Genomic DNA, 27,906 nt, shown 5'->3' with positions numbered 1-27,906 from the left:
AAAGTCCCCATGGTTATCCATATATTTAAATGACAGGAAGAACTTTATTAAACTATTAAAAACAGACAATGGTGTTAATGAGTACCTGGGGAGCCTGGATACTAACACCAGCTGTTTCATTTTCCAAAATAACTTCAAAGTTGCCAGCATACCTTGAAACATCAGTTGAGGTACCTGGATAAAAATAGTTTAAGAAAATCAAAAACTTAAAAACATCAGTCAAGGTACCTGGATAAAAATAGTTTAAGAAAATCAAAAATTTAAAAACTTGATATTAGCACTTCAGAAATCTGCATTGTGAAAATACAGGTTTTCTGGAGTGGTAATATACTCAATAGAAAATAAGTCAAATTTAGCAACATGCAGTCAGCAAAGTAAACCCGGAAGAGCTCTAATATTAGAGAAAAAAAAGTTTGTAAAATTGGGTTACAGCTGGTCCAGATAGACCAGGTTATGCTTTATAGGAAATATGTTTTCTAGAGAAGTACATTATTGAGTAAACTGATTGTCAATATTGGTGTAAAGAGTTAATATTGGTGTTAAATTGTGTTGTCTTAAAGTAAAACAAAGATTAAAACTATATTTAAAAAAATGCATAAAAACTTAAATAAATTATTTAATCAATTTTTATACCTCCCATGTCAAACCCAATAACTGGTTGTTTTGTTTCTTTGTTATATGTTGTCAAAGCATAACCAACCTATATATGTAATTACTTATAAAAAGAATAAAATTTAAAGATAATTTTCAAAAAATTAATGGAACAAGTCAATAGAATATCAAACTAGAAAACATAATTTATAAAAGAACAAAAACATACCACCCCACCAGCAGGACCAGATAAAATAGCTCGACTTCCAATAAATCTAATGCAAAATTTTTTTAAAAAAATCAAGCAAACAAAAAACCAGATTATTTTAGCAACACCCTATAAAAAGAGGTATTTAAAGCTTCAATTTGCTATTTATGAGCTATCCCTATTATTATGAGCTATCCCTATTATCATGAGCTATCCTTATTATTATGAGCTATCCCTATCATCATGAGCTACCCCTATTATCATGAGCTATCCCTATTATTATGAGCTATCCCTATTATCATGAGCTATCCCTATTATCATGAGCTATCCCTATTATCATGAGCTATCCCTATTATTATGAGCTATCCCTATTATCATGAGCTATCCCTACTATCATGAGCTATCCCTATTATTATGAGCTATCCCTATTATTATGAGCTATCCCTATTATTATGAGCTATCCCTATTATTATGAGCTATCCCTAATGTACTGATTTACTGTAATTATCAATGCATGTGATTGGTCATTGCTTACTTATAATGCATTTTTCTTACCATTTATTTTTGAAAGAAAAAGTTTGGGTTGCTTTTGAATTGTATTATCTTAAACTTCCATCTCAAAAAAATCAATAAGCTCTATTGAAGAAACAGAAGATTTAGTGTCTACAAATGTTCAGGCATACAATATAAGTACAGGATTACACCTATAAGATTATGGAGTTAGTACATGCTGAATTTAAGAATCCTGGAAAAAATTAGCTTGTGGTAAGACTTTTATTTTGATCAGTTTAAAATTTTACATTAAATAACAGTAATAGACATCATGAAACTTTTTAAAAAATCTACTGATGAATGCTTATTGTCTTAATGAAAAGCCCAATAGTAAATTTTATTTTTATTTGTATTATCATTAACTAACACTTAAAATTGTTCTTACTTGTCTAAAGAATGATTAGATAAACTAGTATTTTCCATTTGTTAACACAAAATATAAAAAAATACTACAACTAAATAAAAATTACTGATCAACAGGTGTAAGCCCTCCATTGGATTGCATGAATAAGACAGGAACATCCTAAAAATTGCATAATTTTATTGTGTAGCTGTAATTTTGTTATGGAAAACCCAACACCAACATAACTTTTCATCAAATGTAAAAAAAACCTACTTTTAAATTATCTTGAAAACCTTTAGAAAAACCTTCTACATACTTCTTAATGTGAGGGGTGAGGTAGGCATCAGCACAAGCTAAATAAATTAACAAAAACTTTCTACATACTTCTAAATATGAGGGGTGAGGTAGGCATCAGCACAGGCTAAAAAAAATAAAAAATGTTAAAAAAGTTATTGCTACAAAAAAAAATCATACAGTTGAAATTGTTAGCCTGAATTTTACTCCAAATAATATTGCAATATAAAGAAGATAATTTTTTACAGATTACATGTAAGTCTACTGGATGTATGAGTCAGTGTCACTTTTTTGATCCGTTTTAACAGGCTTAAAGAATCAACTTCTGTTCAAACACTTTATAATTGAGTTAAAAATTAAAAAAAAAAAAATGATAATTCAAGTGTTATGAAGATAATACCAACCAGTAAATCCACGAGGAACTATCTTCTCCATAGCCATTACTTCTGAAGATAGAGAAATATGGGTAAAGCCCATCTGCTGAGCTATCTTCCCAACTTGTTTCTCATGATCAGAGTTGCTAAATAATCCAACAACGAACATCGAGTTTCAAACTCATAATTAAGAGTATTATTTAAACAAGGAATTTCTCCATCATACTTTTTATACAAATTAAACTTTACTTTAAACTCAAACTTTAGTTATATTTCATTGTGCAAGCACAAAAGTAATTAAAACCCACTGGCAACAAAATGGCAGACTTTTGAAAATAGTGTGAGGAGGGAAAACAAAAGAAGTTATATAATCTTAAAGTTTTACTCAACTTAAACGTATTTGATCAAATAAAAGTGTGAGACAGCTAGAACCCCTGATGGATTCACGTACACATTGCATGAAAAATAAAACAGTAGCAACATTAAAATTTTAAACCATTTCTTCAATAACAACCAGAAACTAAATTGTAACTACAATGATAAAATGATAATTCAAGTAGCAAGGTATGCAACAATTTTGCAACTATTTTATGATTTTTACAAACAAGTTAAGACCAGAAATAAACGCTTATTAATCCAGTAGAATTTTATGATTTTTACAAACAAGTTACGACCAGAAATAAACGCTTATTAATCCAGCAGGATTTTATGATTTTTACAAACAAGTTAAGACCAGAAATAAACGCTTATTAATCTAGTAGGATTTTTGGAAGGATTTTTAGGAGAATATTTGGGGGGATTTTTAAAAAGAGAAAAGAGATTTTGAAAGAAGAGGTAAAGAAAAAAATATTTTCAAAGAGAAAGAGAAGATTTTTAAAATGAGATTAGTTTTAATAATTATATAACTATTAATTAGTTTTAGACACTTTGGTCATGAGTTCCAAAGGTGGAAGGAGAATATTTTTGAGTGACATTTGATTGCATATTATTTACATATTATTTTGTAAATATTAAAAGAATATACTTAAGTTAAGTACTTGAAAATATTACGTAAGATAAGAAAGATCATTAGTAAGTATCATCATTTACATTTCAATTGAGGAATTACTACATCATTATAAACTGTATTAGGATTTGTTGTCAAGCTTTACATAAGTGTAAAGTGTGAGATGTCAAGGATCTTACTGTCACACAAACCATACATAAACCAGATACACACCCACACAACACTGAGGACAACCCAACAGTCCAATCATAAACACCCAAGCACCCTAACGTAAACAAACAAGAAAAACATTCCCCAAAGAACAAAATCTCTGCCCTAAAAATCGCTATTCTTTTGGTCCTTTTTAAGAGAGATGTTTTCCATTTCATAACATATGCATCAAAGCTTCTTTAAGCCCAACTTGATTCTCATGATCAGAGTTGCTTTGTTTATAGTGTTTCCGTTCTTAATAATGTTCAGAAGATAAATTTTGAAGCATTTAAAATAAATTAAAAAATAAAATATAAATTAAACTAGTAACTTACATATGACTATGCATTAACACAACAGCCAGACACCTAATGCCTTTGTCATAAAGGACCTAAAAAAATTGTCTTTCAATTAAAAAAAATGAATTCCAATTATTTTAAATAGTGTTCAATAAACTAGGAAAATGGTAATTGTGAACCTGAAGACTTTTACGCAAGTTTTGCTCATCAACCTCTTGCCATTCTTCAACCACCTGTTTAAATAAAAATTATTTATTTTTATCAAAGTAAAAGCTATTGTATGAAAAGATTGCATAAATAATACAACAAAAGGTGTTTAAAATAGGTTTAAAAACTATTTTAAAAACACAAGATTCCAGATGTTTGTTTTGAATCCACAATGACCATTGTTCTAATTGTCCTTTTTTTAAAGAATAAATCTTGATTTTTTATCTGAACCACTGTTATTACAAATAAACTTTTTAAATTACTCTATATAATCTACTAAATTATCGTGTTTTATTATTATTAAACATTTTATGCTACCTGTGACTTATCTATGTTAAAAAGTAGCTTATGATTTCCATTTATTTGACAGTCTTTTTGATGAACCACTAATCTTTCGCGAACTTCCACAACATCTTCATACAAAACATCAGGAGTGACAATTTTCTATAAAATTGATAACAGTTTAGAGAAGCATGGTAACTAATGTAACAAGTAAAAAAGTAATTTTTAACTTTATAATTATGCAAATACTGACTAAATAATTAGCAATCAATCAAGTTAGTGTGATTGTAAAAACCTTGTGTGTAAAAAACTTGTAATTTAGTTTAGATAAACAATTAAATGTCATTATGCAAATTTCCCAAAATAAACTTTTCAAACCTTAAAACAAAAAATAAAGCAGCACCAAATCAATCATTAAAACAAAAAATGTACTTATATTTAAAACAGCACCAAATTAAACTTTGAAACAAAAATTATTTTCATACCAAATCAAAGATATTTGGCCGAGCTTGGTTACCAATAAACAATAGATCTTTAAAGCCTTCTGTTATAACTAGAGCAATGCGCTCACCATTACGTTCCAGCAGAGCATTTGTCGCAACAGTTGTACCCATGCGAATAAACTCAATTTCATCAGTAGGCACTAGGTCACCTGCGGAGATTTCCTTTGAAGAATTCTAAAACAAATTTTTTTTTCTTTAATCTATTTATTTGAAAAAAACAACCAGTAAGTTTATATATGAAAAAATGCAAATCAATACAACAATATATTAAAACCCCAGCAACAGCAGTAAGTTTATGATGAATTAGTGATACACAGATGATAAGGAACTGGTGATGCAAAACATCCATATGATATTGTGTATATATACATCTTATAATTTTTTATTGGTAAATGTAACATGTGAACACATGTATATTATTTGTATTACCTATATTTTATCACTTCTAAAATTCTGAATAATGTGTATTACTATATGCATTTTGTGAAATTCTATTTTTATAATTTGAATTTATACTTTGAATTATTTTTGTGCATTCTTTATCATATCTAGATCATTCTAGATCAAACTTTATCATATCTAGATCATTAGATTTTATTAGGAAACCACTATTTCCAATGTGTTTTGTGACACCCTTTTCAACATGAAACCTGTTAACTGGTTTATATTAATAAAATAAAATATATTGATATTGTTAAAAATTATTGTTTATAAAATTTTAGGTTTTTTGCTTTTTTTTAAATTGCAGGTATGTTGCCCTTAAATTTTGTCACACTGGGTTATAGCCAATGTAGCCCCCCTCTAAATCTGCCATTGAGTGTTTCTTTTTCATATCAAATAAATTTTTGATATGAAGAAGAAACAAATGTTTGATGTCAAAAAAATCGATTTTTTGTTTCTTTTAAAAAACAAAACATAATGATTATGTGCAGTAAGATAAAGGATTTTTAGGTAACAGAGTAAATAAAAAAATAAAATATATGATTACGTGCAGTAAAATTAAGGATTTTCAGGCAACAGAGTTAATAAAAAAAATAGATAACATCAATAAAATATTAACATTTTAAAGTTTGAACAAAAATAACCTTCATTCCAATCTTTGCAATCCAGGCTGCCCAGTTGCTATTGTTAATATTGTCTGTTTTTCACGGTTTATTAAAACTCTATAGTTTGTGTACTTATCTTATGACCAATGTTTATAACCAAATAACTTATGCTATTGATTTTTAATAATTTTTTTTCTTCAGTTTTTGTGTATGGTTAATGTTTTAAAATGAATATCAACATGGTATAGAAAATATTACTAATATATTAGCTCTGTCAGAAAGATAGCTCAGAAAATCAACTACCAAAATTTGGTCCAACCTCAACTGAATGCTGTTCAGGATATAGTCTAAATTAGTAATATATTCATTCCAGAGTATACCTTAGTTTTGTTTGAATTTGTCGATTGCAATTAGATTTCTAGAATTTTCTCTAAAGCTTAAAAAGACAAGAGAATGTAACTTTTAGCATTAGTCAAAAATGATGTTTGAGAGCCATATTTACTATTGTTACTTCTTCAATCCAACAAAGAACTGAATGTAATTCTGGCAGCATAAAGGATAAAGGAAGAACACACTTATACTTCTTTAAGCACATCCATCATTTTTTAACACCAGTAGGGAAATTTGCTGTGTAAGATTAATGTCTGCAAGATGATCCAACTATAGATCAACCACATTAACAATTACAAGCTGAATTCTGTTCTCAAGAACAGAATTCAGCTTGTCATTGTTTTTTTTTAGCTTAAGTGATCCTTATCAGACCACCTGAGCTAACAAGCAAATTCAGGTGCCCAAGAGCCACCTTTGACAACTACCCGCATTTGATGGGAAAACGAGAAAGCTAATTAGTAAAGTAATTTGTCAGAACTCTTAGCATGAAGGGTAAATATGTTAGTTCTTAACATGAAGGGTTAGTTCTCTTATTGTAAAGGTCAAGTAAATTAGTTCTACATTTTCTGGTCTAAGTTATGACAAAATTTGGTGTATTTGATGGACCAAAAATTAGAAAACTGAACAATAGATAAAACAACATGGAAACTTTTTGTGGGTGTCGTGAAAACATTTTGGAGAATATAAAAACAGGAAATTAGAGTCATCTTGTAAAATTGTTGCTTTGTAATTGCATATACATATGCTTGCAGACTACTGATAGGGTATTTAAACATATAGCCCAGACATGAAGTGCTCCTGATGTTTCTGAAAACAAACTTTGTTCCATGAACAAGTTGTACAGTGAATATTTGTTAATATCAGGGCTGTGGAGTCGGAGTTGTGGAGTCGGAGTTGTGGAGTCGGAGCTCATTTTGGCTGGAGTCGGAGTCTGAAAAATTGTACCGACTCCAACTCCGGTTTAAAAAAAATCTTTCAAAGTTTCATAATTTTCATAAGGATTTTATAGATGTTACAAAACTACAAGTCCCAGGATGGTCTGAAAGTTGTAGGATATCCAGACACAATGGGAATTGTAGTTTGCAACAACTGGAGGACAAGGAGTTTGACATGTTGTTTTTAGGCCTTTAAAACAGTGATAAGCAATAGGGTTTTTTGCTGCTTATCACTTAGAATCATATATCACCTCCCTTGCGCTCTCCTCTACCTTCCCTTACACTATATAACTTCATGATCCCCTAACTCCCGACTTAAAATGTCTGGCACTGTGCTACATATTCTTAGTAGAAAGCTAGGCGTGCCACCACCAAGCACCAAAGAGCTGCTCCACAAACAGAAAGACTGTAAGTATTCAATTAACTTTGTTTCTCTGGAAAGAGAGAGTATTAGAAAATTAGTGATTGAAGAAGCTGTTAAACAAAAAGAAGAACTAAATGAATGTCTCAAGGGACAATTTGTGTTTCTTAACAGAGTGAACTATTTTGCAATCAATGTTTAATTCTTTTTTGAAAAAAATAAAGCAGTTACCAAGACATTGGCAGTAAAAGATGCCAAAACTAATCACACCAGCGAATTTCTCCAGGTCTTAGTAGAAAAGATTCTTAAAGAATATGAACTTAAAGAAGAACAAGTTCTTTCATGTTTGAAATATTGTCCAACTGACAATATTTCAAACATGATTTTAACAAATTCATAATGTTATTAGCAACTGCATAAGAGTTTATTGCATAACAAGAGTTCAGAAAAGTTGTATGTTCAGAAATTGTTTTCTTATAAATATTGTTTAAAGCACTAAGTGGTTGGATTATTTGTATCATAGTGATGAAATAGCCAATGTTAACATTTTACTACAGTTTTTTGTTGTTACAAACAAATAACTGTAGTAAAACAAACAACTATTTGTTGTTACAAATTGGTTACTTATGAAGGAGTCGGAGTCGGTCCATGATAAAATCAAGGAGTCGGAGTCAGAACAGCAGCTTACCAACTCCACAGCCCTGGTTAATATGTTAATATATGTTAATATGTTTATCTTTACTATTTTTATTTTGGTTGTTTTATGCTATTCATAATTTCATTGTCATTTAGCATCAAGGTTTTGAACAATGAATGATTTAATAAACAATCTTAACTAAACAATCTAAATTTACTTCATATAAAAAAATAGGAGTATAAAATGAATTATGACATGTAAAAATATTTTTGAAATCAGCAACCCAAATTAAGCTAAAAAACTTCAAATTAAAGACAGAAAAAATTTTGACACAAAAGTAAATAAAGTTGAAACTTAGAAATAAGATATAAGGGGGGTTAATTTACCATAAAGGGGGTTAAAGTCAACCAAGACTATTACATCAAGGGAATTTTAAGGAATAATATCGTACCTCATGCTGAGATGTTGTATGGTGAGGCCTTATTATTTATTACTTATTACTATCATTAATATTTTTTTACTTATTTCATTTATTTTAACCCAGTCAAAGAAAAGGTTTAGAGTAACATTTTAAAGCCTAAAGTTTAAAAAACTTATCTAGTTTTATTACTTATTTCTAACTGGCTAAATGTTGCAATTTGGAATTATGTAAAACTGCAATTTGAATCTGATTATTTGTTAAGTGTTGTGTTCAGCAAAATTTATAAAATTTAACACAAAAAATTAAAATCCAACTTTATCAAAAAAAAATTAGTTCAATAATTTAATGATAAACACACTTGACTTAGGATTCTACGTATTGCTTCTGTAGGAGCATCAGGGTACGCAGGGTCTTCTGATAGCAACTTCATAACAATAACTTTTCCAGAACATTCAGCATAAACATCAGTAAATGTTCCTCCACGATCAATAGAGAAGCGGAATTTTCTCATTTCTTTTTAGCTTTAACTTGTCTTAACAGCATTAAAAAACACAAAAAAATGTAAAACTAAATAATAAATTCAAAATAGTAAAAACAGCGAAGAAATTTTCTAAAAATATTGTGGTGAACTTTTATATAAAATCATTTATAACATTGATTTGTATAATTCACAGCAAACTTACATACCATGGTATGGCTTGTTTCTTTTTACATTTATAAATACAAAAAACAAACTTAATAACAAAATAAATTGCATTTTGTTTGATGTATACTTTTGTGGGGCTATGATGTTAATAAAATGACAACTAAATAATAAAAAAAAAAGAGAAACTATCAGTTGTTAATTGGGTTTTTCTAGAAAATAAATACAATATTTCAATAATAAAATCTACACCTGTTTTTGCAATAAAAATAAGTGAAAAAACTTTCAGTAATTTTTAGAAAGCTAAGTTAAATATCATGAATTTATTTGTATTTAAAAATATACTATTTTGAATTTATAATTTAGTTTTACATTTTGTTTTATGAGAATCAAATTTGCAAAAATGTTGACATTAAAATAATCATAAATACTCTTCAATACAACTAATATAATTTCTTACAGGTGAAAGATATAAAAATAAGTTAAATAGCATAAAATCCTATTATAATAAATGGCAAAATATTTTTAATAGTAACAGAAAAACTGATGAGATAGAAGGTAGTAAAAATATTTAACACAAAAATACATTATTAAAGCTTATATTACATTTGCTTGCACTTTGGTAATTTATGTTTTTTTGTAAAATCCTTAACCCTTGATCCTTGAGTTGATGACACTTTTACATATTTGTTTAAAGGAGTTCCATCAGACTCTTCTGGTAGTTGAAGCAATGTTTTTAACTTGCTCTTCAGTTCTAAGACACCTTCATTTGTTTTTGCAGATGTTTGATGAAACAAGTGAACTTTTGAACTTAAACAAGAATTTGAAATGAAATTATTTTGGATATCAGTTGGTATACACTTTGAGGGGTTTATATCAATTTTGTTGCGAACTAGAATATACTTTGCATGAGGTGCATGCTGGTTTCTCTCAATATTTTCAATTTCAAATTGCAAATACTGCAATGAATCAAGACTTGAAGCATCATATATGAGAATCACACAATGAGCACTGCGATAATGATCCTCAAGATTTAAATAGGTGTCTTCTTCAAAACTACTTGTATCCCAAATTGAGTACTAAAGTAAATAATAATTTCTATACGTGCAAAAAACATAATCATTTTGAGCAAAAATCTAATAAGTTAAATAAACTTGTTTCATTATTTTTTTTTTTTTTAAATAAGTACTATAATTTTTAATTTTTTTTTTTTATTATTATTAATTTTATTAATAAAATTATTAAAATAATTTATTTTAATAATTTTGTTCATAAAATTAATGATAATAATATCAAGTACAAGAACAATAGCAACAGCAACACTAAAAATGATTATAGAGTATATTAACAGTATGTTACAAACCTCTATGCGCTCATCATCTTCATCTAAAAATTCGTATGTGTTAACATATCCAGATCTTTTATCCTTACTGAAGCCTTCTCCTTGTAATCGAAGAAATAATGCAGTTTTACCAACATCAGCTTTTCCACCTAAACATATTTTATACCGTGTGCCTGATCTTTTGCTGGCAGTATCAGACCCCCATCTACCGCTGCCAGCTCTTGGAGTAAAATCATTCTCACTATAACTTTGGAGGCTTGAAGGACGTGATGGAACTCTTGCCATTGTATGTAGGCATCTCTTTCTTTGTTACATTAAATAACTGACTTTGGCTGCCAGAGTAAAATAATATTTAAATTCATATGTAATAAAAATTTTAAACGCACAAGGGTCTCTTGCTGTGTACGCCTCGATTGCTTGATACCGTTATGTTCGTCATAAATGACGGGAGCAAGCTCTTTAATGAACGGTGGCGGTCAAAGACACTAAAGTTTGTTAATTTTATCAACAAATTTCATCAATAGATTTTATTCTGAAAAATTAAACAGTTAATTACTGGAGGTTTCATGTAACCATACAAGTGTGGAGAGTTTTATTGTCATACTAAAGCATTTCTCAAACTCTCAATTTTATAGAGATAATTTTTAACTAAAACGTCAAATCAAATTATACTTTCCCATGAGTGGAATCTTTTTTAAAGAAAAGAAAAATAAAGAAAAAAAAGAGGGTCAACTCAGCATCAATTTTATAGTTGAATTTTTGAGTTTTCACAACACTAGTTTTTAACGTTCTTCAACATATTTTTTTTTCGTTAAAAGACAGTTTTTCACTCACTTACCTTCTGATTTTTTGGAAGAAAATCAAATAAATTTCTCTTCTTGTTGTACGACTTTGCTGAATGTACAAGTAGTTTATTTTGAGATTAAAATTTCAGTTAAAATTTCTTTATCCAGTGATCATAAGGGGATTAACATTCAGATTGCTCACTCAAAGCGAATTAATTAAATTGGTGAAGGATCTTTAACTATCAAATTAACCAGCTGAGATATTAGAGCCTAGGCTAAGTCCCTGAGATAGCGGAGGCTGGAAACAATACTGGTATAAAAAAAGAATGGACGTGATAGAAAGATGATTGCTAAAGCCATTGCAGAGTAGCCGATTAGAATAAAATTCAGTTTGACTTTTGAAGGTTTCCGACAAAAGAGCACTAATAATTTAAACTTAATTTGAGTTTAAGAGAGATTTATTACTTGGGTTATGTAGCCCAAGTAATAAATTTCTATGTATAAGTTGCATTCTTTTGGCTGGACACTTCAGCTGTACAACGTCAAAACACAGTATCTGTATTTTTCATAATTTTTTAAGTTGGGCCGCCAACTTAACTTCATACTTATCACTTGAAACTTCATAATATGAAGTTAAGTTGGCAGCCCAACTTAAAAAATTATGAAAAATACAGATACTGTGTTTTGACGTTGTACAGCTGACTTCCTTAAAACCTTTTTATTTAGAGTTTCCGAAATGTTACATAACAAAAACTTTTCTTTTGTATATATTTATAAAAACTCTTCATAAAATGATATGAATACAGAAATAATATTTTTTTCTTTTAATAAATAAACTTAACTCATGCAAACTTCGCGATATTTGCTCAAATTTAACTTCAAGTAATTTTCTTCTCTGTGAAAAACGAGCGTTGAGTAGAACAATTTCCTTCGTAAATATGCCATTTAAATAACGCGACTGAATTGAAGTTCAACATGTTATCGTGTGTATATCTTCGACACGGCTACATTTTCGATATTCTTAAAAAATAGCTCATTCATCGATCCGCGAAAATAAGCGCAGCGACAAGCTTATTACAAAGTTAGAGATTTGCATAGCTTTTTGGGGACATCGTTGATTTAGACTCTGGAAAAGTAGTTTGAAAGAACAATATTGGCAAAAAAAAATTCTCACATCATTGATATAGAGGTTTAGTTTGGAATGAAATGTCTGTGAAAATCTATGCTGCTAAGGTGAGACTAAAAAAAAATATATATATCTTTGTCCTTCAACGCGCACCAAATATTAAACTTCCGATACGAACATGAGTACTTCCGGCAGAAATCTAAAATGTTACATATAAGAATATAAATGTAAGCATTGCAATCAAAAAATCAGATTTTTTAATGGTCTAATAAAATCTGGTCTTAAAAACTGTCACTCACAGCATGCTGGTAATCATTAGACATTCCCATACTCAACATGACGTCACTTTCTTGAAGTTCACAGCTTGCGCAAACAGTTTCACGACATTTTGATAGACACTGAAAAAAATATTAAAAAATGGCGTTTCCAAAGCTCAAATCGCAGAAAGATTTTCTTTGTAAACTAAGAATTCAGTTAACATAAAAACAAACTTAAAAAAATATTTTTTGAAAATAATATTAAAAAATAGTAAAAAAATATTTACTATGAAATCAGGATTTGGTCCCTGAGAGTAATCGTGATCGAAAGAACCAATTGTCATTAGGCCATAAAACAATAAATATTCACAGTTTTTTATAATATATGTTGCAAGGGCAACGCATTCGTCAGGTTTGCATCCTCCTTTGTCTAAAAGAAACGTTTAACATTAACAACTTGCCTAAGAAAAATTTCTAAAAAGAATAAAAATACTTGTGCACTAACTTGCATCTATAATTATCAATTTTTTGCCGGACGTATTAGTTAAGCTTGGTTTCCAATAGTTGTAGGAATGTCGTACAACAGTTGCACAACAACTTTGTTTTATAACGGAAACATTTTCTAGTGTAAGTTGCACAACTTAACGTCGTACAACAAATTTTATGTTGTACAACTGCGGTTGTGAGGTTTAAAAAAAAATTATTTCTGCAACAGTTTTTTGTTTTTTGTGCAAAACGCGCAGCTTATTTTTTTAATGGAAACCACACAATAACTGTTGTACAACAATAAAGTTTACAAAATATCGCCATTGTGAGGAATTATTTTAACCTCCCCTGAGACACTAACGAGTTGTTATTTTCTTTATGAACTTGGCAATATTCTTCCCATCTGACTGTGAATCATACAATTTACAAACTCCACTCCCCTTTTACACAGTAGTACAACCGCCTTATTTTAACACATTGAATACATGAAGACCATACATACATTAACAACTACATACATTAATACCTACACACATTAACACCTACACACACGTAAATTGCATCTTGAAGACGTTATTCACAACACCATAATTTACAAAGCATGGCGACGGCTCCATTTTGTGTGTTAGGAAAAATCTTTAATGCAGATTTTATGAACGAAGTTCAAAAGTTTCCAGTTTTGTATAACAAGTTTGATAAGGAATTTAAAGACAAATGGAAAAAGAAAAATGCATGGAAAGAAATTGGTTGTCTGTCAAACTTCTCTGCTAATCAAGCGGAAGAAAAGTATAAAAGCATTCGAAGTAGTTATGAAAGGTGGCTGAAATCAAAATGAAATATCCCATCAGGTTCTGGAAGAAATTCAGTTCCACCTCAGTTTCTTCAGCTCAATTGGCTAAATACTTTTATAGAACATCGTAAAACAACATCGAATATTTGTTCACCTTATGATTCTAGATTAGAAACAACGAATTTGGAGGAAAACGTTGAGGTGGTTTGTGAGCAAGTTGAAAATATTCATCATCCATTGAACAAGGAGCTAAATAATCATTTATCTAAAGATGTGACTGAAAAAAACGTTTATGTTAATTCTTGTGTGCAAGTAGAGTCAAGTGAATTGACAATTCATACTAATAACACAACTAAAAGAAAAAGAAAAATATTAGATTCTGATAATTTACTTGACAAAACTTTAGTGAAAACATTAGAAATGATTTACTCCAATATTGAAAATCCGACTGAAGAAGAGCAGGATGAAGATTATTTATGAAACCATTAATTCCACAGCTAAAGCTGTTAAACCACTATTCCAAAGCCTCGGCTAAAGTTCAAATACAAGCACTTCTTCTCAAAATAGAGTTTTCAGATAAAGATGATACAATCAACCTATTAATGTGAATAAAACCTTCAGATAAAGATGATACAATCAACCTCTGTTTAACCTATTAATGTGAATAAAAAATGTAAATATTACATTCTAGCTTATCATTTTGTTAAACCAACTGATGTGAAAAACTACACATTCTGTAAAATCCTTTGTAGTTGTAAAAAGAAGAACCTGATTTTGCAGGAGCCTCAATGCGTACATGTTTTCCATCAATAGCTCTTATGCATTGTGGAAAGTTCTAATTCTGATTAAACTCTTTAATGATATTTTGCCATTCTTTTATGTCATTTGGGGCTCTTAGAAATATTTTTTTGAGAACTTCCCATATAGCACAACAAGTTTCTTCGATTATATTACAAACTGTAGCTCTCCCAACTCGAAAATAAAAGGACTGAGTTTGTTGTGATTCTCCTGTAGCCAGGCATCGAATTGTAATAGTTAATCTTTGCGATGGGCAATAGAGACTCTCCACTGGGACAATACTTTTTCGTTAATGAAGATCCGCTTAATGAGAAAAGGTGTTCAAGTCTGTCAGGAGACATTCTTAAGTATCGATAAAAAAGTTCCCTATCAAATAGCATCATTTCTTGCACCAAATAACTTAACGCACCTTGCTTAACGCGAATTTTAGATAATTCTCTGACCCAAAACATATGCTTTCTTTTCTTTACGCTTTTTCGGCGTCTTAAAATTTAAAAGTTTAAGAAAAAGTCGATAATTTAGAGTGAGATTTTTTTTTATGACGGCCATTTTTTGTTTGCTTACACTGTTTTTTTTAAAGATTTTTGCGCTAACTCAATCTGATGGAAACATTGCGTTGCACAACAATTTACCGCACAACAAATCAAACGAACGTTAATCGATTTTTGTACGACACTTCTACAACTATTGAAAACCAAGCTTTAAGGATGGCGTTGAGTTTACTTAAAAATGGCGTTGCGTTTACTTTACAAATGGTTACGATTTTTGCGCTGAAAAAACCAAGGTGTTAACTTTTGCAAATGATTAGAAAGTAAAAGAAGAATTGTGTAAGATTGAAGCTTTGTATAAGGTTTAATCAGCAAAGGAAAACTTTGGTAATCGAAGAAAAAAATCATGGAAATGAGACTTAAACAACTACAACTTTATGCTGAATTTAGAGAGTTCATCGAGAATACATTTAGCAAATATTTAACAAATATTTAAAACATTAAAAAAACACCCGAGATTGAAATGATTGAAATAAAAAAAAATGTTTAGAAAGACACAAAAGCACTCCACAATAATAAAGAGTTTTTTCACATATTTTAACATTAAGTATCACAACAGATGTAAACAGAAAATAAAAAAACTGATTTTTTTTTATATATAGAAAGAAATCATTAAAAGATTTGTTCTGGTCTTTAGATTGTATATTTCAGATAGGTAAATGTTAAAAAGCAAAAAGCACCTCCTTGCAAAAAGTTAAGCTTTTTGCATTATCTTTTTTGTCAACTTATTCGATTTTGAGCGACCTGTTCAGCCAGCATTTGCGTTGAAACCTAATAACACAAACAGATTGTGAGATTTGAAATTGCAGATTCGATGTTGATAATGCTCTTAATAAGAGTGAAAAACTTCCTGAGCATAAAATTGAACTTTTCTTATGCAATTGGTTGTTTACTTACGAGCATAGAAAGATTCATAAAATGCTTCCTTACTTGAATGATGTCCCTAAATCATTGAAGAGAGAAATCATTCCATAAATTAAAAAAATCTTTTTTAGGCTTTGAAATCATCTTGAAGCATAAAGGTGATTGGTTGAAAAGTATAATGGCGATTGGTTTAAGTATAATGTAGATTGGTTGAGAGAGACATGCAACTTGACTCTAGTACCAAAAAAGGCTTGAACATGTAAAATGTGCAGAAAGTTTGGCACCAGAAAAATGTTATTTTTTACTGTTTTTTTTTTTCTTCAATAGAATTCAACAGAACTAAGTGTGTGAAAGAAAAATATGCTTTACTGTAAAAAAATAGAAAATTTCGAAGAACAAGAAAAGAAATTGAACAAGAAAAGAAATTTGAAGCGCAAGAAATTGCACTTGTAATGTTGATTTTAAGGTTATAACAAAGAAAAAAAAAAAGCAAAAAATTGCTCGGGACAAAAAAGTGAAAGAGCAATCTTTCAATTTTCTAGGTACTATCAAAATTGAAAGCCTCATTCAGGTTGCTGTTTGTTCACATTATAAAAGAAAACTCTCCAACAGCACTAGTGATATGATAAGGATTCTGGGAAATTTATCAATGTCAAACAAACACCTAATACAAAAATATTATAATAGAAAATCTCAATTTCCCGCTAAAAGCATGAAATTTGAGATTAGTAATTACATTGAGATTTTTCAAACTACTTTTGTGCAAAAGGATTTTTTAAAAGAAAAAACTAAGCAAAAAAATGATTTGTAATTGCAAAAAATATTTTTATAAATAAAAGCTTTATATTAAAAAGTGATGTTTGTACATCTTAAATTTTTTTGCCATTTAAAAAGTATTTAAAAAAAAGATCAACAAAGATCATCATGATCAACATGATCAACATGATCAACATTAATAGATAGATACTGCTCAAATGCAATGAAATAAAAACAAAACTTAAAAACAAAAACAACAACTTTACTTTCTTCAGCACTGGTGTTAACTTGAACAAATACTTTTAATTTTATGCCTGTACTTTTCTTTCCCCAGCTTTTGTTAAGTGCTTCTGCAAGTTTTATAGTCCCAACGGTGTGAACTGCAAACAAATTCTCGACATCTTAAAGATAAAATTCAAAGTAGTTTATCAATGAAAACAAAGAAAACAACACCTACAAAAAGAAAATGAGTTTGACTTATGACTTTTTTTTTACCACAAAAAATAGATTGTGAAACTTTTTGATCAAAATGTCAATTGCTTGACAAGTAAACAGGGTTTAAATTTTAATCTAATTTCCAGGTTTTTACTTTACTTTTAGAGAGTAAGACCAGGTTTTTACTTTTTATTTCCAATCACAAGAGAAATAATCATCACAGAAGTATGAAACTATCAATTGAACTTTGACTTCTAAGACTTTACTCTCAGAAAAAACCAAATTTGAAATAAACTTATGAAACCAGCAACTTTATTTAAAAATCAAAAAGTTTTAAAAATACATAGAATGCATTAAATGACTTTGAACTCAACAAATCTGTCTTAGTGTTTCTAACAACTCTTAGTCTTAAAAATGTTAAAAAGTTATATTATGCATAAACTGGCTGTTATTAAACAAAAATACTACAAAAAACTGAAGCAAACCTAAAACCAAAAGAAAAGTTTGTTGCAAGATGTGAAATGTCTCTGATGCAAAAACCTTTAATTTGTGTGATTATACAGTTGTATATATTTTTTTTTTTAACACTGCTGTTGTGTTTTCAAATTTTTCGTAGTTGATATTCTTGAATAATTGTTGTTGCAAATAAATAAATGTTAGTAACAATAATAATAATATTTTTCAGATGAAAAAGTTTTATTTATCCTCTATTCGAGTGGAATACTTACTCAATATGTACAGAGATGAAATTTAAAATTCTTCTTTATGGAAAAAAATTAGTAGTTATTTACTGCAATTTACTAACATTTGTACATTCTGCATTTCACTTTCAATTGTATGTTCTGCAATTTACTTACATTTGTATGATGATGTTAAATATATATGGTAGAAGCTTGCTAATAAAATGCATATCAAGCCTGCTGTTTATCACAGTGGAAAAAATCCTTCAAAATATTGATCTACTTGAGTATTTAGTTCAGTTTCAGGTTTCAGCTTTTTTGCTGTTGCTTTGAAAAACTTTAGATTTGTAATTTATTACTGTTTTAGCTGATGATGCTAACTGAATGCTACTAAGAGTATGTTTTGAAATTCAATGATTCCTGTGTCAAACTCTCTGATTCTGTAACTCCAAAAATGCACATTGATTTCCATAGAGATTTTGTTGCTATTTGGAGTCAGATATGTAAACAACACCATCCAACGTCATCCAGAATCTGCACATAGCTTTAATTTGTGATTGAATACAACAGTAAACATCTCTCCAATATTTAATGGAGATAATACTCATGATAGAAAATATATTTTTAATGGAGATAATAAACATGCAAGAGTACTTATGACTTAATAACAAATACATGGTCAAAGACATGGTTTTCAAATCAGCACTAGTTATTCTTACTTGTTCAATCAATCTTTAGCTACATGCTGTTGTCTCCAAGTTGAACAGTTCTAAGGCCTTGAGATTTTTTTCCACCCACTGGATACAGGAACAATTAATGCTTGATATCTTTTGCTTAAATATGGTCACTGAACAAGTCATCAAGCTGATGGAAGAGCTTCACATCACATGTAAAATTGACAAATATTTTAACAGCAAGCTCATAAATAGTAATTCAGAAATTTAAAACAATTCTCATAAGTTACAAAATGATATGATGATAGTTTTTTGTAATGAATGATTTGTAAACAGACAAATATTCTTCAGATGATTCCACATATTACAACACCTCATTAAGTGCAAAATTAAAGTCATTTCTGGAAATTACTAGCAAAAGATCATTGCTTACCAACACAGGCTTTTAAATTTGAAAAATTTACAACCCTAATAAACATACAGATGATACCATAAGTAACTTGATCAATAAAACCTGTTGTCATCTTTTTTAATTTTATTTTAATTTTTTTTAGTTCAATGCAGGAATTATATACTTAATATATTTAAATAACTGAATTTCAATTGGAATATTATATATATATATATATATATATATATATATATATATATATATATATATATATATATATATATATATATATATAACCTTTAAATTTGATATAGAAATAATAAAATATATGATATATAAAAATATAAAATATGGAAATAATTTCTTTTTTCTATGTTTAGAGAGTTTCCAAATCATTTCACAGCAACCAAAACATTTAAGAAATGTAAACATTTAATTTGAAAGAAAGATCTATGTAAAACTTACAAAACAAAAATATCACTAGTTATTGTCATCTACGTGAGTCTTTAATTGACTCTGGACATCTGTCCGTTATTATTATTTTTACTACTCCTAATCATGAGGCTTTTGCTATTTCTTCCCTGAGGCATTCACTGCTCGGTCTTGACCAATGTATGCAAATACATATTAAAATATCACTAGTTATTGATTACGGAGAAAGCAAGACAATTGAAAGAAAATATATTGAGAATGAACAAGATTCTGAAACTACACATGAAAATGCTGATTTGAAAAAAAGTAAAAATTTCTCCAGTACAATCAAAATCTAAGAAACTCAGTTCTTCAATAGAAAGGATCTTTGGTGTAAATTAATGAAAACTGTGCTAATGAAAGATGTCAATTAATGCATTAGCTTTTTTATATCATAGAGTACAGAATCTACTTAATTCTCATATCTAAAAAAATGCCAAATATTTTATGGAACCATTTATTTGACAGTATCCAAACTCTTTACCAACTTAATGGATAATCCAATAAGTCAAGCTTGGATTCCAAATGATGCTCCATTCCACTGTTTGACATAAACAAGACTGATAGAGCCAAATCTATGATATTCCTGGATTCATGAGCAGTCAGTGTGAACTGAGTTAGAAAGAGATAGAGAGATGTACCTTGCTGGCAACATTCATGTTTGGATTGGTCTTCAGATTTGACAAAAATTCAATACATTCAAAGGGGCAACACAAGGGATTTGATCTATGAATAGAGATTCCATTTTTCAGCATCTTGAATTAAAACTAAAAATTACATCAACCTGTTTTACTAACCTACCATTTACAAATGCCTTTTCACTTTCTAGTACCATTGAAAAAAAAAATGAATTTAAAAAAATCAAGCCACTAACATCTCAGGAGAGTTCTGAATTGGCAGAGAACAAAAGCTATGTTTGAGCTTTGTGTTGAAAAGATCAAATGCTCTAAACTTGGCACACCTAGAAAAATCTGATTTCTAAGAGCAATCCAAACACTTATAATTGACAAAAGTTTAAGATAGGAGAATAATTCAATAAATCATTGATTTGATAATTCATAATTATTTTTTCACTAAATTTAATCAAGTTTAATCAGCTATTTAGTATTTACTAAAAGGCATAAGTATAGCACTTGCTATATACTAAAAATAAAATCCACGTTTCCATGGTACACTTACTCTCCAGATACAAAAACCCTTTAAAAATTTTCTCCTGTTGGTAGTGGCTAAATTGAAGCAAATAGATGCAATTTTTCATTTCAATCGACAAAATTACCACAATCGAAAGTGATTTTTTCTTGTTTTACACTTTTCATAGGTTTTACTTTTGTTGGGCCACCCTTGGCAGCAATTATTGCCAACATTCTACTATTTGTTAAATTTAATAAATTCTTGATGACTTCACAGCATAACAAAAGGTGACGACCCTGATAAATTAATGAATTATGTGATAACTACTTCTCTTGTAATTAGTTAAATAAAAAAAAAAAAAAAAGTAAAAACCAGGTCTCTTTCAGAAACCGGTTCAAATTTCAAATTCAGTTTTCTTGACAACAAAATGAAACTTTGATCTAAAAATATTGAAGCCTATTTCATATAGTCAAAACAAGAAATGAAAAAAAAACTAAAATATTTGAAAAAATATAAAGCAGATGGTTTATTTTTTAGAAAAAAAAAGGCACCATTTGCTGGATGATATTACATGAAACTACCCTATTGCCCTTTTTAATTGCCATGGTAATTTTTGATTAATTTAGTTTTGCTAGCTCCAATTACATTCTATTATATTTGTTTAATGTTTAGAATCCAAATAAACTTACTTAGCATTTACATATTTGAGTTTTCAATTGTAATATTATGTTACACTTTTAATTTTAGTATTCTTAAAGGATCAATTAGTGTTGCTGGAGATCATCATTCTTAAAAACTATTATATCATTAGTCAACTTTATCTTTACAATATCTCTTTTTATTCACTTTAACAATTTTTAGAATTAATGTAGTTAGGAATTATTTAAAGTGATACAAGGAATTATTTAAAGTTAAACAAGGACATATTTCTGTTTAGAGATTAATAATTTATAACTTAATTTCAGTGGAGGTGGAGCAAAGCGTTTCCTCTCGGCTAAAATGTGTAGATTAAAGCGCAAATCTGTTTTTCTGCATTTAAAATAATGAGTTTAGTACTTAATTTAGGCTTTAAAATCATCTTGAAGCATAAAGGTGATTGGTTGAAAAGTGTAATTGTGATTAGTTGAAGTATAATGGTGATTGGTTTAAGTATAATTTAGATTGGTTAAGAGAGACATTTCATTTTTGGGTCATTAGTTATAAATTTCCTGAATGCCAATTGTTTTCATATAAAGAAATAACAATAACTAATTACACATTATGACAAAATTTGTTAATAACTTATCTCTAAACAAAAATTTGTATTGCAAGTAATTGGGAAATTCCATTTTTTTAAACATCTGGGTAAAATTTAAAAAGTCTTATTTAGGGTCAATCTTTTAGTAGCCATATTACTTGAAATTTATTACACATTTTTTTTTTTACAAGGGAAATTTTTCAAATCAAGTTAAAGAGTTTAAGATATAAAAAAAAACTGAAATTGTGAAAAAAAAATTGAAATACTTTTTTAAACTTTATCTTGAATTGCTGAATAAAGTCATTTAATTAACTTGTAGCATGAAAATTTCAAAAAACTTCACAGAGCTATTTATTTAATTAATTATATTTATTTAAAAAATTACCAGTTATTTATTTAAAAATAACAGATAATAAAAATATACTAATAATAATAAATTACAAAAACCTAATAGATTATTCACTTTATTGCGTTGCAAACTTCCTATGAAGTGCCACCGTATATCATTATAACCAAGGCTCTAAACAAAAATAGAAACATACCGTATATCATTATAACCAACCAAAAATAGAAACATACTGTATACCATTATAACCGTATATCATTATAACCAAGGCTCTAAACAAAAATAGAAACATAACTTCACAAAAACAAAATATAATGCATTGTTAATCAGAAACAAAGTGAAGTTTTCTAGTGATCAATTGTTAACATTATCAATGAAATCAAATTCTTATTCAAATTCTTTTTTTAAAAGCATTCTTGGTAATAATAAATATTACTTGGGCAAAATAAACGATTTAGAGTTAAAATATTGAGAAAGACAAAGTTAAAAGTTTACAAACCTTGGAAAATTAAAAAAATATAGGCTAACTGCGTTACAGTTCAGCACTTAACTCATTTTTGACCAAAATAGAGTTACAATATTTTAACTCTAAGTCCTTGATATGCAGTATTTTTATCATTTTTATTAAGAAAAAATAGTTAAATAGTAGGAATGTACCAGATGGCATTTTCTAAATGATGATCATTTTGTGATAAATATTTTTGTGATGAAATTTGATACTGAGAGGCAAAAGCATTTATCACTAGACAAAACCCTCTACAATACCAAACGTTTTCTACAATACCAAATGGCTGTAGGTCTACAGTAATCATTTCATCAGTTCTATGAGTGCCAAGTACAGCTGTTTTGTGATCTGATGGCCAGGGTTTCATTTGTCTAAAACTCTCATTTACAATCAGTTACTTTGAGCCTGATGTAGTGTTGGCTAATAATTGATGTTGCACATCACTGGCCTTAGCATCTGTTTGTTGGATGAAGGCTTTATATTCCACCAGGTACAATGATGACAGATGAATCATCAACAGTTTGGTGGTAAATGTTGTAACAATTTTACCATGCAAGATGATGGCTTTGCAATTGTTATAGGATGTACCAGAGAAATCAGGCAGTTGGACGCTCAGCAAATCTGGGACACTTTTTTCTTTTTCTAAATGTATCTTGAAGCTTTGCTGAATATTTTTTTGTTTGTTATTATTCAAAGTTGTTTGAAAAAGCCACCACCGAAAACAATATAGGATGCTTTACTACTATCACATTTAGAAACTGAGAAAAAATTGCAAATAAAGCTATGATTCCTGGTAGTTGCAACAAAAATGGCAACTACCTTCAAATAAAAAACTTCATGGCCAGCTTTGATAAGAAGAATGATTTGTAAAATTTAAGGAAAATAGGAAAATGCAATCAATACATTCTTTAAATTTTTGCTGTCAATGTTAGTAAAAAATTTATATTTTTGTCTTTTTGCATTAATGGTAGCAACCTTTTGATGTGATTGCTGTAGGATTCAAATTTCTTAATTAGACTTTTTGTGGATTAATTTTAAATGACATATTTGACAAAGAGATTTCGGCATATTAGTTTAATCAACATGGACATTGGTATATGTCAATGTCATTTTATTTTGTGCTAATTTTGACATATATTAATATCAAATATGATATGTCAATTATCATATTGTCTGGTTGTTAGTTGTAACCTCAACGTTACAACAACCATACTAGCAGTAACATTTCAGGCATCAATAGGTTTTTTTAAATTTAAATGCCAATAAATGCCATTTAAATGCTCGGTAACATACCTTTAAATGTGAAGCTTTTTGAACTAATTCTTGCACCTAAAGAAATAAAAATTCCATCTTTATTAATTTCTCACCCTCTTTAATTTATTTTGCTTTTACCAATTTTAAAATCAAGTGTCATTTGACAGAGCATTAAATGGAATGCAGAATTTGTTTCAATTGACATTTAAAAACATATTTGCAAAATTTCAACACTGGATTTTGAAATAAAAGCACTTTTTTCATTATTCAATATTAATCAAACAACTAAACTTGTGTGAAAAAAAATCATTCAGAAAAATTTGGCAAGCATTTCAAATTAATATATATATAACTATTAGGAACCACACAGAAAAAGCACTGTAGGTTATCTCAAGGAAAAATAGCCATCATTATCAGGATCATTAAAGACTTATCCCCTCCACCTCCTGATTTGAATCCTATTAAATATGTTTGCGATTCTATTGGCCAACCCATTTGAAAAACCCTCCAAAAAGTCTGCTTCATAGTAACATCTTATAAAGATTTTATGAAGTCAGTTTTATCTAAATTATGACTTGAGAACTTTTTTGATCAATTAAAAGTCAAACTTTTAACTAAAAAGTGACATTCATTTTACCAACTGAGTAACAAACATTTTACAAATCTCTATAAATAACCATGAAAAAATCCCTTACATAATTTTCTCCAAAATCTCTTTGTCCAAGATTGTAAGCTTCAATCAACATTTCGGGTGGCTTGGTTTTACTAACTACTATCAAACAAGGGAGACTTTGCAAACTCTCTGGATTTTTCTGCAAAATATTTTAAAATGGCATTTAGCTTTTGTTAACCTTTTCAACTTTACTAAATAGTAAAAAAAAAAAAATTTCTTACCAAGGAAAACTCTTGAAATGCCTTCTGTATATTTAAATGTACTTCTGATAAAGCAGCAGAAATAGAACAAGTTGACATGATTCGAGCCAACTGTTGTAGAAGTGTTTTATTACTTAAAAGATTTCTCATCAAAACCCAAGTTAAAAAAAAAAGAAAAAGAATTATGAACATTAAATAATTTGAATTTGTAAGTTAGATATTTTCAAGAAGTTGTGGTTACTGTAAAATATTTTAATTATCTATTAAATATATTTATGAGTACCTGTACTTGAACTGATATACTAGAGTTGGTAATGTTGCATGAAAATAATTATAATAATACGAATATAAATGTTAATATATGTATGTATGTATGTATGTATGTATGTATGTATGTATGTATGTATGTATGTATGTATGTATGTATGTATGTATGTATGTATGTATGTATGTATGTTATATATGTCCTAATTTTTTTATTTTGTTTTAAAGTAGAAATTCTTCAATAAATTAAGGATCATGGTGTCTTGTATAATTACAATTTACAGTCTTATTAAACACAATAAAATCAGAAAAATTAGCGTAACGCCAATATCAAAAGTATTATTTAAAACCTATACCCGGTGCAATGCACCGGGTTTTTTTAGCAATCAGATAAAAAACTTTACTGTATTAATCAGAAATACAATTGTAGCTATGTTAGTCATGTTTTTGGGAACTAAACCACAGTGTTATTTAAGCAATTCATGTTTCTGTTTACCCCTAGATATATTATCAGTTGTAAATTTTTTGAGCAAAAAATTTACAACTGATAATATTTCCTTATTTTTTGCTCAAAAACTTTACAACTGATAATATTTACTTATTTTTTGCTCAAAATATTTACAACTGATAATATTTACTTATTTTTTGCTCAAAAAATTTACAACTGATAATATTTACTTATTTTTTGCTCAAAAAAGTTAAAACTTATAATATTTCCTTCTACAGTATGTCAGCCTGGTAGTCAAAATAAGCAAAATTATATAAAAAATTCAAAATGGAAATCATATTTCATAAAAATAATTTTTACAGATATAAATGCATAAAAACTATTGCTTTTTAGCTGAAAAAAAAAAAAAAGTCAATATTTTAAAGTTTTTTGAGAATAATTTTTTTAAACGTATTTTTTAGATAAACTAATTTTTATTTTTGAAGTTTTTATATAATTTTGCTTCTTTTGAGTACCAGGTTCACATACTTTTGAAAGACATTTTTTTTCAATACATTAGGGACCCGTCAAATTTTTAAGGGTCTTGAGCTACCCTAAATATATTTTAATTGTTTACAAAATTTGGTGAGGATTGGATCAAAACTGTAAATTTGTATAAAGAACACACACATACACACATACAAACTTTGGGCTTTATATATTAGATATTCTGGCGCTTCTAGTCAACTTTCTCCCCTCCTCCTCCTCCTCCCTTCTCTGCTCCCCACTCTTTAATTCTCCTCATCCCCTATTTTTATAACTGATTACATGTTTTTTTCTTTATAAGCGTAACTCTTATAAGCATATGGAGGCTCAGATTTGGAAAAAAAAAAAAAGATTTGTAAGCATGTTCCTGAGCCTCGATAAACTATTTAAAAATTTAAATTTTATTTAGTTAAAAACTTTAAATATATATATATATATTTTAACTTAATTTTATTTTGCGTTTATATGAATAAACGAGCTAGCCCGGATAGCGAGATCTCACTGTTTTTTGCCAAGATCTCGGCAAATGGGCTGGTTAATTTCTTATATAAATTTGTACGCATGCGTACAAATTCTTACATTTTTTAAATATGAAAGCTTCCGCGTAAAATAATAAATTAAATAATAAAACTGGCAACTGCCGTGTACTTAAAATTTTAGTTGTTTTGCTTTTATAATTTACCAAAGATCCAGTATCTTTTAAGTAATATAAAGTAATAGCTACTTTTTTATCTGCTGATAAAAAAGTAGCTATTACTTTATATTACTTAAAAGACCAGCCCTGCTAGAAAAAGCCAGACTGACCTCGATATCATTTTTTATTTTTTTGGCAAAAATTCATATAAACGCAATTTTAAAACTTTAAAGCTCGTTTTCCGGGCTAGCTCGGCAAACGGGCTAGCCCTTGTCCATATAAACAGGACCTAAATTTAAAACAACAAAAACAACAAAAATCGAAGTTTATGTTTTGCAATGCAACGACTTTATGAAGTAATGAAATCGTTGTGTTGCAAAACCTAAACCTCAATACTTTGACATAAAAAGATAATCTTTTTTTCTTTAATCTTTTTTTCTCTAATAATAATAATAAAAAATTTAATCTTTTTTTTTTCTCTCTTGCTTTTAATGTGAAGTTTATTTAATACCATATTTAAAATGTTTATTTCATTCCTAAGTTCTATCCTTGATTTCATTGATAATATTTGTATATAGTATATATGTTTTATTTTTTATTATTATACTATAACATTAATTCAGCTACATTAAAACCAAAGCAAATACAGAGCATAAGTCAATTTTTTATTTTTCTTATACCCATAAACCTTTAGTAACGCGCACACTTTGAGAAAGTATTGAAATAAGCATATTTTATTAGAAATATGCTTAAGCTTAAGCATACTTTTGAGCCTCTTTTAACTTTTTGCTTAAGCATACCCGAGCCTCTTTCAAAAGTTTCATATGCTTATAAAAAAAACAAGCATGTATGTTAGAGATTTTATTGTAAATATGGGGGGGGGGGGGGAGAAGAGGGGTATGGGAGAATCGCAAAGCGCAAATATTCATGCATACTTTTTCTCTTTAGTACCAATTTAATAGCTGTTGAAAGTTTTGGTTGGAGTTCTTCTCCAAATGATACTAA

The 27,906-nt window shown here is 28.6% G+C and overlaps 3 protein-coding genes and 1 pseudogene across 4 annotated transcripts in view; 1 reads left to right on the top strand and 3 right to left on the bottom strand.

Annotated features, from left to right (window-relative positions):
• LOC145193572 (5-oxoprolinase-like) overlaps positions 1-9,206 on the bottom strand; it is a 30,554-nt gene extending 21,348 nt beyond the window's left edge. The window contains exons 1-11 of the mRNA XM_090065458.1: positions 8,997-9,206; positions 4,831-5,022; positions 4,382-4,507; positions 4,036-4,089; positions 3,893-3,948; positions 2,393-2,508; positions 1,968-2,047; positions 1,822-1,874; positions 821-866; positions 634-700; positions 86-174 (exon numbers count right to left, since the gene is read on the bottom strand). Of these exons, the coding sequence (XP_089921584.1) occupies positions 86-174; positions 634-700; positions 821-866; positions 1,822-1,874; positions 1,968-2,047; positions 2,393-2,508; positions 3,893-3,948; positions 4,036-4,089; positions 4,382-4,507; positions 4,831-5,022; positions 8,997-9,149 (1,032 nt within the window). The 5' untranslated portion in view covers positions 9,150-9,206. The remainder of the gene's footprint in view (positions 1-85; positions 175-633; positions 701-820; positions 867-1,821; positions 1,875-1,967; positions 2,048-2,392; positions 2,509-3,892; positions 3,949-4,035; positions 4,090-4,381; positions 4,508-4,830; positions 5,023-8,996) is intronic.
• Positions 9,207-9,670: 464 nt separating this feature from the next.
• On the bottom strand, positions 9,671-11,619 carry LOC145193228 (ras-related protein Rab-18-like). 2 transcript variants are annotated; one of them, XM_090100640.1, is made up of 3 exons: positions 11,462-11,619; positions 10,645-11,155; positions 9,671-10,360 (listed from the first exon to the last, which is right to left on the bottom strand). In XM_090100640.1, the coding sequence occupies exons 2-3, from the start codon at positions 10,906-10,908 to the stop codon at positions 9,884-9,886; spliced, it is 741 nt and encodes a 246-aa protein (XP_089956766.1). In that variant the 5' UTR covers positions 10,909-11,155; positions 11,462-11,619; the 3' UTR covers positions 9,671-9,883. The 2 variants fall into 2 exon arrangements, with proteins under 2 accessions (XP_089956766.1, XP_089956767.1); XM_090100641.1 differs by having other exon boundaries at positions 10,645-11,108; positions 11,462-11,616.
• A 543-nt stretch (positions 11,620-12,162) lies between these two features.
• Positions 12,163-26,468, bottom strand: LOC145193001 (pyridoxal phosphate homeostasis protein-like). Its single transcript, XM_090101153.1, has 9 exons — positions 26,424-26,468; positions 25,052-25,186; positions 24,853-24,969; positions 24,197-24,232; positions 22,500-22,572; positions 17,300-17,434; positions 13,079-13,221; positions 12,834-12,932; positions 12,163-12,733 (listed from the first exon to the last, which is right to left on the bottom strand). Exons 2-9 carry the CDS (start codon positions 25,178-25,180, stop codon positions 12,677-12,679), a joined length of 789 nt encoding a protein of 262 aa, XP_089957279.1. The 5' UTR covers positions 25,181-25,186; positions 26,424-26,468; the 3' UTR covers positions 12,163-12,676.
• LOC149882541 (uncharacterized) lies at positions 13,864-14,675 on the top strand (annotated as a pseudogene).
• Positions 26,469-27,906: the final 1,438 nt, after the last annotated feature.

This window comes from Hydra viridissima, unplaced genomic scaffold (assembly GCF_058129835.1).
Source record: "Hydra viridissima isolate aposymbiotic clone 2 unplaced genomic scaffold, HvirCarnegie_v1 scaffold_10, whole genome shotgun sequence".
In the NCBI taxonomy this organism is placed as follows: Eukaryota; Metazoa; Cnidaria; class Hydrozoa; order Anthoathecata; family Hydridae; genus Hydra; species Hydra viridissima.
Note: the sequence above shows the minus strand (reverse complement) of the source record. Positions and strands in the feature narration are given on the sequence as shown.